This window comes from Molothrus aeneus, chromosome Z, assembly GCF_037042795.1.
Source record: "Molothrus aeneus isolate 106 chromosome Z, BPBGC_Maene_1.0, whole genome shotgun sequence".
Lineage (NCBI taxonomy): Eukaryota > Metazoa > Chordata > Aves > Passeriformes > Icteridae > Molothrus > Molothrus aeneus.
In genome coordinates, this window is record NC_089680.1 from 32,202,352 (window position 1) to 32,217,687 (window position 15,336).

Below are 15,336 nucleotides of genomic sequence, written 5' to 3' on the forward strand. Positions count from 1 at the left end.
GGGAGAAATAAATTGGCCATTATATTCAGATAAACTGTAATAAAAGAGCTTTAAACTCAGAAATGAAACATTTGCATCTATGAGATTCCTCAGATCTTATTCAACACCAACATCATACCCTGGAAGCCCTCCTCTTTGTTCCTGGTGGAACAAAGAGGATTATATACAACACTTGGCATATATTTTAAACATACTATGCTTCCAGGCTGTTTCAACTTTGAATGAAGTAAACTGAAAACACAGCCCTGTCTCTCCAAAGGGAAGCCATGCCTTGGAAATATGTTGGTATTTTTTGACTTGGAGGCATCCAGAAAAGGATACTCAAATTGTACAGTCCGCCTCTACTTCAAAACAATTTTTAAGGCACATCACAAAAGGCTCTGAAAGATATGTATCTTGAATAGCATAGAAAGTAAGAGGATAAATGAAAAAGAGAAACATGCAAGAGAAAAGGAGATTATTTTATAGTATAGGGTGGCTATCAATGGAACATCACAAATATCTTCACTGGCCTTTTTCACATATGAACTGTAAAAGTAAGAAGACAGGCAACAGAATTTTCAGCTGATGCTAGAGTTTTCAGGGATATGAAGACAAAGGCTGACTAAGAAAATCTGTGTAAGAGTTCCAAATAATAGAAGGCTCATTAATAATACAGAAAAAAAACCCAGCACAGATCTGCAAAGTAATGCTTGTAATAGGGAAAAAACCTTAACTGTTCAGAAAACTACAGACCCCGAGATGATGACAATTAATTATAACTGAGAATTTGTGATTAAAATCGGTTATTGTGAAAGCTCAATGCTAAGCTCAATGCTAACCAGTGATCAAAGAAAGCAAACTTGATGTTGGAAAATTAAAAAAAAACGTTAATCCAAACAGCACAGGAGATAATTCAAGGGCGCTCCTACATATTAATTATAGCCATGAATCTCACCATTCTATTTTGAAATAGGTAGGCTTGAACTACAGAAGTAGAAGAGGGAGAAAACTACAAGATTTTTTTATGTATGTAGAAGTTTAGGGTCTTCTAAATTTTTCAGCCATCATGAAACAAATGAAACAATGAAAGGACAAACCACATTTTCTTCTACTTCACCTCTTCTCCAATATATTATCAATTAATATGGGAATTTAAATTCATCAGCTTTCTATTATTTTTGGACTGACTATTCTTGGATAACAGTAAGGCATTCCTCACAATATTCCTAAAATCTAGAGAATATCTTTTTGCTTCCAACTGCCTCATATTTACTTAAGTCTTATTGTTGGTATAAAATACAAAAATATATTTATTTTTTATCTAAACATGATAGTTTTGGCATAGCCATCTTGTACTACACCACTCTTGAACATGTAAGTGCAATATGCATGTAAAACGAAGATAAAGAAAAGAAAATATTGTTTCTTTCAGAAAACTACCTTCCACTCCTAAACATAAGTGCCTATGACAATCTAAAGCAAAACAAGAGAAAAGGCACATAATAGTAGACACTTTTTTAGCTATTGTTTTGTCAAGGATTTCACATTTGTTAAAGCATTACTACAGAGAAAACAACAAGACAACAGCTGGAAACATGCATTGAGATGTGGCCTTGAGGAAAGCCTAAAGTATTTCTCCTGTCAAATGCTGACTTCAAAGAAAATTTGGGAATCAAGCACTGCCCCATTTTGTACAGAGGAAGAGATTCAACCTCTTTTTAAGCTAACAGTATTAAAGACTCTTTTCCTCCCATGAAATAGTCAAACTCTCAATGTTAGAATACCTGGCTGAAAAAAAAAATATAATGCTTTCTATCACTGAAAGGTCCTAAAAGCTCTAGGGGAAAATATAGCCACTCTTCCACCTGCAACACAGTAACAGGAACTTTCAGATAGCCTGACAAGCCTGAAGGACCCTTGTGGACTTAACTAAAGACCTCTATACATCTTAGTGAGATAAAGAAACAGCACAGATAGACCTGTGTCAGTGAAAAACATTTTCCCTTTCTGTAGCAAACTGATTAGTCCAGTAATATATAGAAAAATTTGTCTTTAATAAACTCACCTTGAGTGTTTTGATCATAGTTGGATCAGTTGATCTAACATAGAAACTCTTCAGATAAGGTTCAAACATGCCCTGAAAATCAGAATATATTTAAGTATCTCTCCTGTGTTTCATTTACAATGTGATTAAAAAAATTCTAAATAGGGTATACCTTTCTCTGAATTGACATAGTGGCAATATTTTGCAGGACAATATACTGCACCTCTCTAGAACGTGAAAAGAAAAATAAGAGTCATTCAAAAAAATTACTGATACATAGAATAATTCAACACAGCAAAGAAAATTCAATTCTATTTGAACATCAATCTAGATACTAGTTCTGAAGCTTTTAAAGTGCAGATTTTGTGTCACCAATTGCTCAAAAACCAAGCAATAACTTACATACAATTTTTCTGAACCATGAGTGCTCAAATCCTTGCATGTTGGAAATCTCATCCTAATGAGAAATCATAATACCCATTATCTCCTCTTACTCAAAACTGTCTAATAGCCCTAAGATACTTACAGCTGTTGCTTACAAAGAAAAGTGATAATAGAGAAGTACTTAAGATCTTTTAAACCAATTTTATGCAATTCTTACATAGGTGCATGAAAATAGTCAGCTACACATGATGAAACAAAACTGGAAATTGCTATGAGATGCTCTTTCAGGCACTCTCACCCTAACTAGATTATAGTTTAGTTGACATTAATTTGAAGGCCACAGGCAAATAACTTCAAGGGCAAACAGCAAAAGCTTATTTTGAAGTGGTTCTAAAAGCAAAAGTGTTTCACCCAGAATGGTAACAGAAAACAGAAGAGCCATTCAAGACAGAAAAATCAGAAGACTAGTTTTATTTAAGGTACTGGTTGAGATACAGGAAAGAAGTGACTTTTCTTTTAATGAAACCTGAGTATAAACAAGCAATAAATCACATACAAATGATCCTTTCAACCTGTGATTACAAGTTTATACATTATCTGCCAATTGCTTTAGGCACTTTACTCATCTTTGCATAAAGAGAATGGGAAGCATACTGTCCTATAAAGCCAAACACAAAAACAATAGGGATTTATCTGAAATAAAAGATTGAATACTCTACGTAGTCCCATTTTACTTCTTTACCAACTTTTAAACAACAGATATTGAGCTGTGGAACTTTTACAGAGAAACAGCTCTTTGATGGCAGGGCTGACAAAAGTTAAGGTATATCTAAGATGAGTAATCTTGCCAGACACACAAAAGTGAGTTTTTTTAAAAAAACCTTTGTGTCTGTTTGACAAAAATGATTTAAAAAGTAAATTATTCTCACAGCAAAGTTCCAGTCAAAAAATACCATTTTTAGTTAAAAAGTTATTCTGAAAACAATTAATATTGTCTCATGTAAACCCTTCAAGGCTTTTCATACAAATACATGGAAATTCAAAATCTAAAAACTGAATAGGGAACAAAAACATTTCTGTGCAGAAAATATTAGCACACTACACAAAAACTATGAAATACAAATGAAAAAATAGCACCAATACTCTTATGAAATAGAGCAAACAAGACCTTTCATAGAAAAATGGACAAAATACTATTGAAGATTATTAAGTCAAAACAGAATGTTCTGAATTAAATATAAACTTGTTCTTTAAAAACCGTCCAAGGATTAAGGAAACACAGAAGATACAGCAGTATCAAGTGGCAATATAAATTTTAACACAAATGTTGTCTCCTTCCCCTGAGATATCCAAAAGCTGACTGGACACAGTCCTGAGTACCATGCTTCAGGAGACCCTCCCTGAGTAGGAAGTTGGACTAGACAATATCCAGTGATCCCTTCTAAACTTACCCATTTTGAGATTTGTGTTACAGTGCAGGAAAATAAAATATTCATCATAAGACTTCTTTAGTGCTTAGCAAGACAGTAAGGAACTCAACAGAACTAAATTTACAATAATTTAAAAAACATCAAGATATCAAACAAACCAGTTAGTACTGACTCCATTTAAATACTAACTAGGCAGTCATGTTCTTGTTAGAACAAAAATCATATGAATGAAACACAATAACCAATGATCCCTGGACAGGATACCAAAAATGAGGGAATGACTTTTAGTGATCCTCATTTGCTGAGTGAAAGTGAGTATTACAGAACAATTTCAAAATCAAATTAATTTTGTAATAGTTACATTCTTATAACTATGGCTAGTTATAAGCCAAACAAATACACTCAAAAAAGTACACACAGTGATGTGAAGTATGGACTTTACTTACCTGTTACTACGGAGTAAACGCACCAATGACTTAGAAACAATACCAGCTTCAGATTTTGGTGCCAAATGCCAGTAAAGCTGTGCAACTGCCATTACCACCTAAAGGAAGAACATTCGGAGCAGCATGTCAACTTCAAATCATCATTCATATCTACCACATTTTCTTAACACCTGCAGGACTCCCAGCTTACTCTCCTTCAGAAAGCAAAGTGCACACCTGTGGTCTTTGAAATCAGCAAAGTAGACTGAGGAAGAACACTGGAATAAATATATTTTTACAAATTAAGTACCTTTACTTACTCCCAGTATTTACTGTATGCTATAATAAATAGAAGGTCATAGAAATAGGGACAAAGAGAAAAAGTATTAGGTAATTTAAATCACAAACATAGTGATACCATCCTTGATAAATCAGTATTGCTAACATCAGCTGTACAAAGTAATGAAGAAATATTCTTTACAAGTTTTTCTAATGTTCTTTTCCTTTATTACTACAGGTTCGGTATCACCTTCTATCTAGTTTCCACTCAAAAGCTTTCATTCTATTATTCTATTATGCAATTTATAAAACAACAGCTGTCTTTACTAGAAAATTTTAAAGTATCAAATCCAACAGAAAGTAAAATCTACAGGGGTGTATACCAATATCCAGGCTAACAAAATTCAGAAGACTGAGACATAAGCAACTTAAACCCCATTTTTTTCTTCTCAGATTTTCTCATAAATAAAAGACAAAATATAATCTTTATGCTAGTGATTGTCATGTCATAACCTTTCCTACACCAGTGTCATGATTAACTCTCTGTTTCAAATAAAACAAATCACAGAGACAAGTAAAGCCCTCATAGTGACACTTCACTGGTATCCTAAATCCTAGTACCAATGAAAGAAAAATTATTATTCAGCCATAAAAAGCAATTAAAAACATCTAAAGCCAGGAAATAACTTTAAAATTTTTTAGCAATATACCACAAGTATCTTTTTACTGGTGACAAAAAACATAAGGTCATATGGAAAGCCACTAATTAAACAATTGTAGGTAAATTGTGTGAATAGTATGAATAACCCTGTAATAGCAATTCAAAGTAGCGGAATTTTGATAGCACCTTCCAAAATTATGCACTTTAACATCTCAGTTAACTTTATATCAGAAAGTTAAAGATTATAAGTGTGAGAATCAATATTCTCACAGTCATATTTAATCAAGGAAATTATTTATGGAATGAGGGTAATAACTAACTGAACCTCTTAGTGAAGTGGGACGGCAAACATATCAAACATACTTGTTCTTTACGTGAAATTAAGAAATATCACAGACGTTGAACAGCGATTTTTTGCAAAAAGTTGTAAAAATTTAATCAACTTGTTTCCAAAGTCTGCTGGGCTGGCAGATCTTAAACGATTTTGAGAAGAGTCACACTCATGAGTTAGAATCTCCAAGTATGTTTCAATGGACAACTATAACCTCATCTATTTAGCTTATTAAGAATAGGTAGCAAGGTGACTTGCTAATCATGGTGGACTAACTGTTTTTGCAGTGATATGAATATTCATTATCATTAGAAGACTTCTCTCAAAAGACATCTAGTCCTAATTAGCATGACAATCTGAGGTTAGAAAGTTAATATTCTGTGATCTGATTAACAACACAATGATTCACCATGAGCATGGCTTTTTCTCGTTCTAAAAAGTTACCTGTATTTTAAAATCTCATGGGAATAATCTAGCATACCATACTTATGTCGTATCTATCCTGGAACCCTGCCAGGCAAAAGTCGTAGAAATGTGGTGTATAATTGTCTACATTTAAAATGTGAGACTCGAAAGAAAGAACAAATCAATGAATCAATAACAAGTACGATTTTCTTTATAGATCTGTTCCATAAAACTGTACCAATAAACTGTACCAGTTTGTGCCTAACTGTTGAGAGTTTTAGTATCAAAAGCTACCTCTGGTAGAGTCATCACATGCTATGTAAATTGGATTCAAATGCTCTCATACTTTTTCTAGTATTTTGTTTGTCCGTATTATTTGCAGCATATACAACAATCAGTTTAGGTGTTTCACTTACAAACTAAGTTAAATTCAAAATAGATCCATCACATTTCTCCTAGAGTTACTAAAGGGTATTTTCACCAGCTTTAAAGAGGTGTAGATTTTACTCTTCAATCTTTAAAATTTTTTAAAAATTAGACTATTTGTGATTTAACATTTTAATCAAAAAGGAATTTGTCATACTGCAGCATTTCGGCTCTGAAGCAGGGGCTTTGTATTTCGTAACAGCAGCCTGTGATCTGGGTCCATAGTATAGGTGGTTTTCAATTTCTGATCCTTCTCTTTCTGTTCTTCATCAGATTCATAGAAATTATTTTCACTGTATTCATCCACCACTTCATCAACCTATCAAAAGACAAAATGACAAGGACATACAGAGAATATTTGAATCAACAGGTTTTATTCATTAAGGAAGTAACGTACAGCAACACAGTTTCATGCAACATTTATATATACTTTTTAAAAATAGCTTTTGGCTTTTCTACCCATTTGCTCTAAACAGTACATGCACTGAGATGAAAAACACATTAACAATATAAGCAAAATTTCCTTAGAAATAAGTTGTACTTACATATGAAAAATCTTTACTATCATTCAACAAACTATTTCAGGTATTTTTTGGACTTAAAGCCCATGATCCAAAATTGGCATTTCTAGAAAATAACTTGAAATTAAAATAATATATAGGTCTTCAGAAAACTTGGAAAGGCTGCATGCCTGGGTCAAAATTCAGGTGTAGTGAAAGAATCCATAAAAATGTCTTTAGTAGAGATAGGAGGATGGGGGGATGGAGGAAAGAAGTGACAATGAATTAAAACCACCATTCTGGTTTTTATTACAATTTGGATGGACACTGAAATTTTTTTAAAAAGAAGAAATATGAAGGGAAGTTTCATTACTTTATGCCAATTTTGCTCTAAGTTTTTTACAGGATGCCTAGCAAATTCAGATATTTTATGCAATAGCAACTGAAGTACTTTAATTTCCTTACTTCTCTTCCCACAATTCTTTGTGGCAGTCACATTCTAAACTATAAACTCAGGATGCTATATCAAGTCCAGTGGTAACTGAATTCCTCCCCTGCCTACAGGACAGGCAATGTGAAAGGAAATTTCCCAATCTCAGTGCACCACAACCTGCACTGAAGAAGCTTCCTCTAACAGGAGGAGGATAATTCAATCTTCATTGATTCAATCTTCAATATCCTCACCTTGACTGCTAACAGGCATGCAGATCAGTACTATTGAATTCAACAGGAATATTGAGTTTGAAAAAGTATTTAACTCATTAATAACTGTTACAAAGAAACAGCTTGTGCTCTCACATTTCTGACTTCCTTTTATTTTAAGAATTATTTGTTTGGAACATACTTGGAGCAGCAGAGTTCCAATAAAAAGCAGCATATGCCTCTTATGAAAACACTTTTATTTTAAATCTGATTAAGGTCCTTCTTCATACCCCAACAGTAGAAGTATTTAGATGATCTTTACTAATCATGTATTTTATTGTAATTTTAAAATATTAAAAGGACCCACTAAGACAAACAGGACATGTAATACTGCATGATTTGCACATTGTGATGGATAGGAAAGCAAAGTATTATGCAAAAGAGTCAGAAGACTAGGCTAAAAACCTGCAACTCCTTGGTGTACAAGAAGTTGCAGGTTTTTAGCAATTGTTATTTCAAATTCTATTAATCATCCCACACATGGAAAAAAGTTACCAGACAATGTGAAAACACTCAATCACAAAAAAACCCTTAAAGCCTTAAGCTGACCTACTGACTATATTCAATGCCAAAATAATACAAGTGTAAGTTCAGAATCATAGTATTATTTGGGTTGGAAAAGACCTTTCAGCTCATATAGTCCAATTGTTAACCCAGCACTGCCAAGTTCATCACTAAATCATGTCCTGAAGCACCATGTCTACAAGTCCTTTAAATATCTCTAGGGTTGCAGACTCTACCCCTTCCTCAGGCAGCCCATTCCAGGGCTTGACAACTCTCACTCAAAAAATTCTTTCCAATATCCAATCTAAATCTCCTCTGGTGCAACTTGAGGCCATATGCTCTTGTCATGTCGCTTGACCCTGACCCAGCTACAACCTCCTTTCAGGTTACTGCAAAGAGTGATAAGGTCACCACTGAGCCTCCTTTTCTTCCAGTCACTCCTCACAGAAGTCATGCTCCAGACTCTTCACCAGCTCCATTGCCCTTCTCTGGAATTGTTCCAAGACTTCAATGTCTTTTCTATCATGAAGAGCCCAGAGCTGGACACAGGTGTGGCCTCAGCAGTGCCCAGCACAGGGGGCCAATCCCTGCCCTGGCCCTGCTGGCCACAGCATTGCTGATCCAGGCCAGGATGCCATTGGCCTTCTTGGCCACCTGGGCACAGCCTGGCTCATGTTCAGCTGCTGTCACCAGCACCCCCAGGTCCTTTCCAGCCACTCTGCCCCAGCCTGTGCAGCTGCCTGGGGTTGTGACCCAAGGGCAGGATCCAGCACTGGGCCTTGTTGAACCTCACACCATTGGCCTCAGCCATCGTCCAGCCTGTCCAGATCCCTCTGCAGAGCCTTCCTGCCCTTCAGATTGCCCTCTTCACTCCCACTCAGCTTGGTGTCACCTGCAAATTGATTGAGAATGCACTCAATGCCCTTCATCATGAGTCATCAATGAGGGCATTAAACAAGACTGGCCCAGCAGTGAGCCCTACGGAATAGCACAGGTGACCAGCCACCCACTGGATATAACTCCAGACACCACCACTCCTCTGAGTGGCCAGCCAGCAACTCTTAACCAGCAAAGCACACATGCATCCAAGCCACGGGCTGCCAGTTTCTCCAGGATAATGCTGTGGAAATATTTTCAAAGTCTTTACTAAAGTCCAGTTTGCCAACATTCACAGCCCTTCCCTACCCTATTAAACTAGGAGCTTAAGTTTGTCAAGCAGGACCTGCCTTTTACAAATCCACGCTGGCTAGGCCTGATCCTAAGGTTGTCCCACTTGTGCCATGTAACAGCACTCAGGATGACCTGCTCCATCCATATCCTTGCTCACTACTGAGGTCAAGCTGAAAAGCCTGACAGTTCCCCAGATCCTCCCCTGAACCCTCTGTGTAGATGGGTGTCATATTTGCCAACCTCCAATCAACTGGGATTTTCATGGTTAACCAGGACTATTGCTAAATGATGGAATGTGGCTCAGGCTCCGGCTTCTTCAGTACCCATGGATGGATGCTATGTAACCCATAGACTTTTTTGTGTCTAAGTGGTGTAGCACACTATTTCCCATTGGATCATGGGGGCTTCATTCTCTTCCTCATCCTCTCTGTCTTACAGACCAGGGGCTGGGTACCTCAAGAACAATTGGTTTTACAATTATTGCCCTCTTCACTTCAGAAAAGGCACCTCAGTCTTCTCCGTATCCTTAATACTTATTTCCCCCTGCAGTTTTCCTGGACCACCTTCTTACTTCTCTGACAATGAAAAGCTCTGTCATTTTGTCATCACAGTGGCCCAGAGAGCCTCCAACCATCATATCCCATCACCCACCAGTCCTTCTCTGCTCAGAAACAACAGTTCCAGTAGGGTGCCCTACCTTGTTGACATCCTGACCAGCTGTGTCAGGGCATTATCTTCCCGGAACCTCCTAGACTGGTTCCCCTCCACTGTATTGTATTTTCAGCAGGCATCTGGTAAATTGAGAATGAAGACTACTGACTGTGAGACATCTTTCATCTGCTCACAGACTATTTTATCTGCCTCTTCAACATTTCTTTCATCTTCCTCTTCCAACTAGCTTGGAAGTCTGCATTTACCTGAGCAAGTCTGTTTTGACATGCACTAGGTTATTCTTATAATTTCTGCTATCATTGCATAGCTTATTTCTGGATAGAACACAATTCTAGGATTCTCTTCACTCATTCCAAGCCTAGGCAGAAAATCTGAAACTGAACTCAGACACAATAAATTACTGCCAAAATTTCAGACCACCAAGCTGAAACCTCATCTTAAGACATCTAGCTGAATTGTTGCTCTGTCCCCAGATAAACCTTGCAGTACAAGTACTGAAGCCTGTACTACAGAAACAGATTGGGACAAGCAGTAATTCTTTTCTGAAGTGGCACAGAACCAGTTTCTGGGGGGCAAGCACAAGCAAAGCCTCTTTGTGCAAAGCTTTCCACTTTTGTTAGAACCGAGATCTTAGAAAGCACCTCCATGCTCAACAATAGTGCTATGGTGTTCTGGAGAAGGAAAATTACCTGAGTGGTATTACACTGATACTAGGCCTACATCTTGAATCTCAATCAGAAAAAGCAGGCATGGGTAGGGTATAATGGAGATAGAAATACTATTAACATTAATATTTTTTCCTGCCAGCAGAGGACTGAAAGTAAGACTCTTACACAGGAAGATGAAAGTCTGTTTTAACTATTAATTTAACTCTTTAACTAAGTAATTAACTATTGAATCAACAACTGACAGATGATTTCCTATGCACTTATTCTCCAATCTTCACTATCTATAGTGCACTACACTAGACTGAGGAATATGCTTCTTCACACATCCCTGAAGAAATGCTAAATATGGGCAACACACAAATTTTACTTTCACAGATGTCTAATTAGAACTCAGACTGATGCTAACCAGTACATATTAGCAACTTCATCAGAAATAAAACCAATCCTCTAATCCTTTTTGACAATAGAGATATAGCATGAGCGTTCTGGGAGTAGATTCAAATGTTCCAATGCTTTCTGTTGTCATTTCAATCCCTTTAGATGCAGTTTCACAGTTGATTTAAGACTAATCAGTCCAACGTAAGTTTATTGTTTTGTTTGCTTTTTTGAAAGGATGTTTTATTTTCACCAAGACCAGTAAAATGATCTGTCTAACCCTGTGGTCATAGGATCACTAGAACTACTGGATTTTCAAAAGCACTAGGTGGTAAAGGGAGAACAGAAGAGTGGCAGTTTTTAGTTAAACTGCATTAAATACACGTAACTGTTTGTAGTAGCACATGATTTAATTGTGCAGTTAATAACTTTTCTAAATTGCAAAATGACTAAGAAGTTCAGAACCCTGGGAGAATAAAATTATTAAAAACTGAGACCACAGTATTCCAGACTACAATTTGCAACTAGACTCTGTGCATTCCCCATCTACCATGATTTATTCACAACAGAGAAGTGAGTATTTTAGTGTGGAAGAACATGCATAATTCTTTTTTACATTATTCCAGACATACAATTCAGGGACATCTTCATAAAGTATTAACAGCTGACATGAAGAATCAGGCACATAGCTCATTTACTTAGTGACTTTAAAAAAAGGCTAATGGAATTTGCTAACATTTAAATGAGATTTTGCTAGAAGTTACATTTAATATGACATAAAAGTTGAGAATGTGACTTCCATTTAGGGTAAAATACTACATTTGTAGTATTATGTGAATACTACAATTACCTCCAAACAGAGCTTCACACACCCACATACTGAGATAAAACAAAGCTTCAATGATATCCAAAGCATGAATACACAGTATTTTCCCACTTTGCCAGCCTTAAATCCATCTTGTATTGAAAAAATTATTCAAATATTTGCATTCCGTAGTTAGGTATAAATGATTTGAAGCTACAAATTTCAGTTTCTTTCCTCAGTTTCATACAGAAATATACTCACAGCTTTCTTCTGATGCCTGTAGCAAAATCTTTAGCAAACAAGATTATCACTATCTTCCAGAGACCTTTCTAATATTTCCAAGAACTGTTCTTAAGTGAGTTTTGGATAAGCTAGATTTTGAAAGTAAAAAGAATTTTGGTACTAGTCACTATACGGTAACTGACTGCAATACCACAAACTACCTTAGCCCACCAAGATCAGTATTCACCTGCTGAATGAAAAACAGTTTCCTTGAAAAGGGAAAATGGAGGATAATCTATGAACGGTTTGCTACTTAAAGCGTTAATGCATTTCATAAGATAGAGCTGAAATTTTGATGCTGTATGTGAACATGCCTACCTAAATCCTTCCACCTGCTTTATAGATGAGGTTCAGAACACCAGAACAGACCTGTTGTTGCTCAGTAGATTAGCTGTGAGAAGTTTCTGACAGAAGACCAGACCTCAACCAATCACACTTGTTAACAGACAAATGCTAGTAGAAGTATTCATCTTCTCCACAACAGCAAAACCTTGAATATGATTGAGGTTTCTCAGCAGAAATAAAGCTTGACAAGAATTGTTAGAGGTCTTAAAAAAAGGCACAACCTTGCATGATAAAAACACTTGAGACAGTAGAGAAAGTAAAGTGTAACCAACGTAATTTGCAGCCTGGCTGGAGAGAGGCTTTAGAAGGCACAAGCAAAGTTTGGTAAGTTTGGCTTATGAAGCCAAAAGGAGTTGAAGAGATAAAGAATAAAGGGACCAGATCCTCTGCTCCATAAGTAATAGTTTTCTTTCAAGTACTAAACAGCCAGCAAAAAGTATACTGACTCATTCTAAGGTAAGCTGCAATTTATAACCAGTTGTGTGATATAGACTTGGGCTACTGTGAATGGCCTGACAGAACATAGTAATGACTCTGATGTCCCTGTAGAAGTAGGGAAGTATTTCAAATGTCTAAGTGTAAGCCTCTAGTGCCATTTTATGCTCCCTTGAACATGAAAAAAAATCTGCATGAAACTGGGAAGACTCTGGAAGTATGGAGCCTACAGGAAATCCATAAAAACTGAAGACATCTGAAGACAATTGAAGACAAGGGCATCTTGCAGCATTTTGAACAACACTGGACACCCAGACATATTACAGAATTATCATAACCTAGTCTGTCTAAAGGTTAAAATTTTCAGATACTTACCCTTCTATAGGACCTTCTTAGAGAAATGAGAATGAGCACTCCTTCAGTTTTCATGTAAGTTGCTATGAAATTACTTAGCAGAGATGTTACTGTAGTTGTGATATACTGCAAAAAAGTAATGTTCAGCAGTCCTCAGACTATCCAGTAATACTCAAAATATTTTCCTGTTTAAAAATAGTTACTGAAACATTTTCTTGTTACATTGAAAGGAAACAATTTTCAACATCTAACAAACTCCTGATGCTCATGTGTTAAGAACCATTGGAAAGAAACAGGCTGGGGATTACAAGACAAATAAGAAACACTGAGTCACAGAACCAGGATGCAGGATGTTACAGAAATGATTACAAACTGTGCCTACTCCTGAATGGACAGAAAGCTAGTGTCTTTGCTTTCACTAGACCAAAACAGTGTGTTCTGTGTGGTCTTGGACACAGTGCATTTACAAATTTCAGCAACAAAGTTACTTAAAAGTGAATAAGAATTTTAGAAACTTAACTTATCACTTCTACCTCACAGAATATAAAAATATTCAGGTAATGAACTAGTGGTCTGGGATATGATGTGTCTTTTATCAAGGAAGAATTTTTAGAATTTTTAGTAAGAAGGCTTCCTGAACAAACAGCCAGTCATAGGACCTCCAGAATGCAATGATCAAGAAGTGCATAATATAAATAATAACGCACAGCCTATATTATATATACAAAATATCAATACAAAATTATCCTATCACCTAACATTGCATTCTGTCAGTCTTCCAAAGACTAGACCTGTTGCTCCTATTCAAGTCTAAAAGCATTTTCACTTAGGTGAACAATGGAATGAAGAATCAATATAGACTGCAAGATCACAGTTATATTACTCTGATTTCCTTATACATTATAATTTTTACTTCAATTATAACTATAGTCTATTAATTACCATTTGGATAAAAGGTCAGAAGGAAAACCTAAGTGTTCAGCTGGACTTGTAGAATTATGAAGATCTGAAGCCACTGAAACAGACTTGAACTTAAAACAGTACCCTCTTTCAAGGACCACTTTATATTTATTACAACTCTATTCAAATGACTGTAAGAGAATTGTACAGAAAATGTAATATATTAAGATAATTACATAGAAGATACAATATAATTCCAGTGAAGTACAATGGAAACTTTAACTTTACTTTTGAGGTTTTGATAAGAGATTTGCATGCTTTTGTGGATTCCACACATTTGTGGATTTTAAGAGTTGAGTTATACAAAGAGATAAACATGCTTTCAGTTAATTAAAATTGAAGTATTAATGGAAATTCCATGGGCAACTTCAAGGCCAAGGCCTTTTTCACTAAAAGGACTTGTATTTCAAGTCAGATTACCTTGTGATATTAACCTCTGGAGTTCCATGTTTCATACCCAGTAAAACATTTTTATATTTCTTAAGAAAAGCTAAATTTTATTGCAGCTAAGGACACACAATAAAATTCTACTAGTTTGAGAAAATTTCATTTGCAGTTCAAAAAAGTTCTCTATAAAAAACTTTCAGTTTTTAAAAATAGTGAGCTTTGATACTTAAGCTATACAAAGGAATTAAGACACCTACTCAGTCTTGAGAGTCTGACTAAGGCAGGTGAAATTTAACATTAAAGTATTTTCATTTACATCATTCTTAGTTTCCTACAGCATATATAAAAGTTACATGGTCGACAATACATAAATCAAGTTTTATTTGTAGTTTACTAATAATATTATGATGTATACAATACCCTGTATAATACCAGTTCAGATGAGCATGTTTATTTCATTCATATAAAAGCCCCCAATTTTTTGAAACAGTATGAGTATGTAAACACATTTATTACCTGAAAAACTCTTAAAATACTTCAACTCAGCCTTGCAGAGGCTTTTAAAAACTCACTTAGCTAATAACATAATTTCTAAATATAAACTTGAAAAGGTAATGAAATAAATAAAAGCTTAATGAAAACTAAAAAAAAAAAAAAAACAAAACATAAACAGCCTTAAGAAAATCCATATTCACGAAAATTTTACAGTACACCTCTGAGACAAGAGCATCACATGCATGGAAGCAGGGGTCTGAGGACCACTGAACATTACTTTTTTGCAGTATATCACAACTACAGTAACATCTCTGC

At 35.6% G+C, this 15,336-nt stretch overlaps 1 protein-coding gene across 2 annotated transcripts in view; it reads right to left on the reverse strand.

Moving 5' to 3' along the window:
- Positions 1 to 15,336, reverse strand: part of AP3B1 (adaptor related protein complex 3 subunit beta 1) — a 153,139-nt gene that overhangs the window by 90,847 nt on the left and 46,956 nt on the right. For both annotated transcript variants that reach the window (XM_066568762.1, XM_066568763.1), the window contains exons 8-11: positions 6,525 to 6,686; positions 4,287 to 4,384; positions 2,199 to 2,253; positions 2,048 to 2,119 (exon numbers count right to left, since the gene is read on the reverse strand). In XM_066568762.1, coding sequence (XP_066424859.1) covers positions 2,048 to 2,119; positions 2,199 to 2,253; positions 4,287 to 4,384; positions 6,525 to 6,686 — 387 coding nt within the window. The remainder of the gene's footprint in view (positions 1 to 2,047; positions 2,120 to 2,198; positions 2,254 to 4,286; positions 4,385 to 6,524; positions 6,687 to 15,336) is intronic.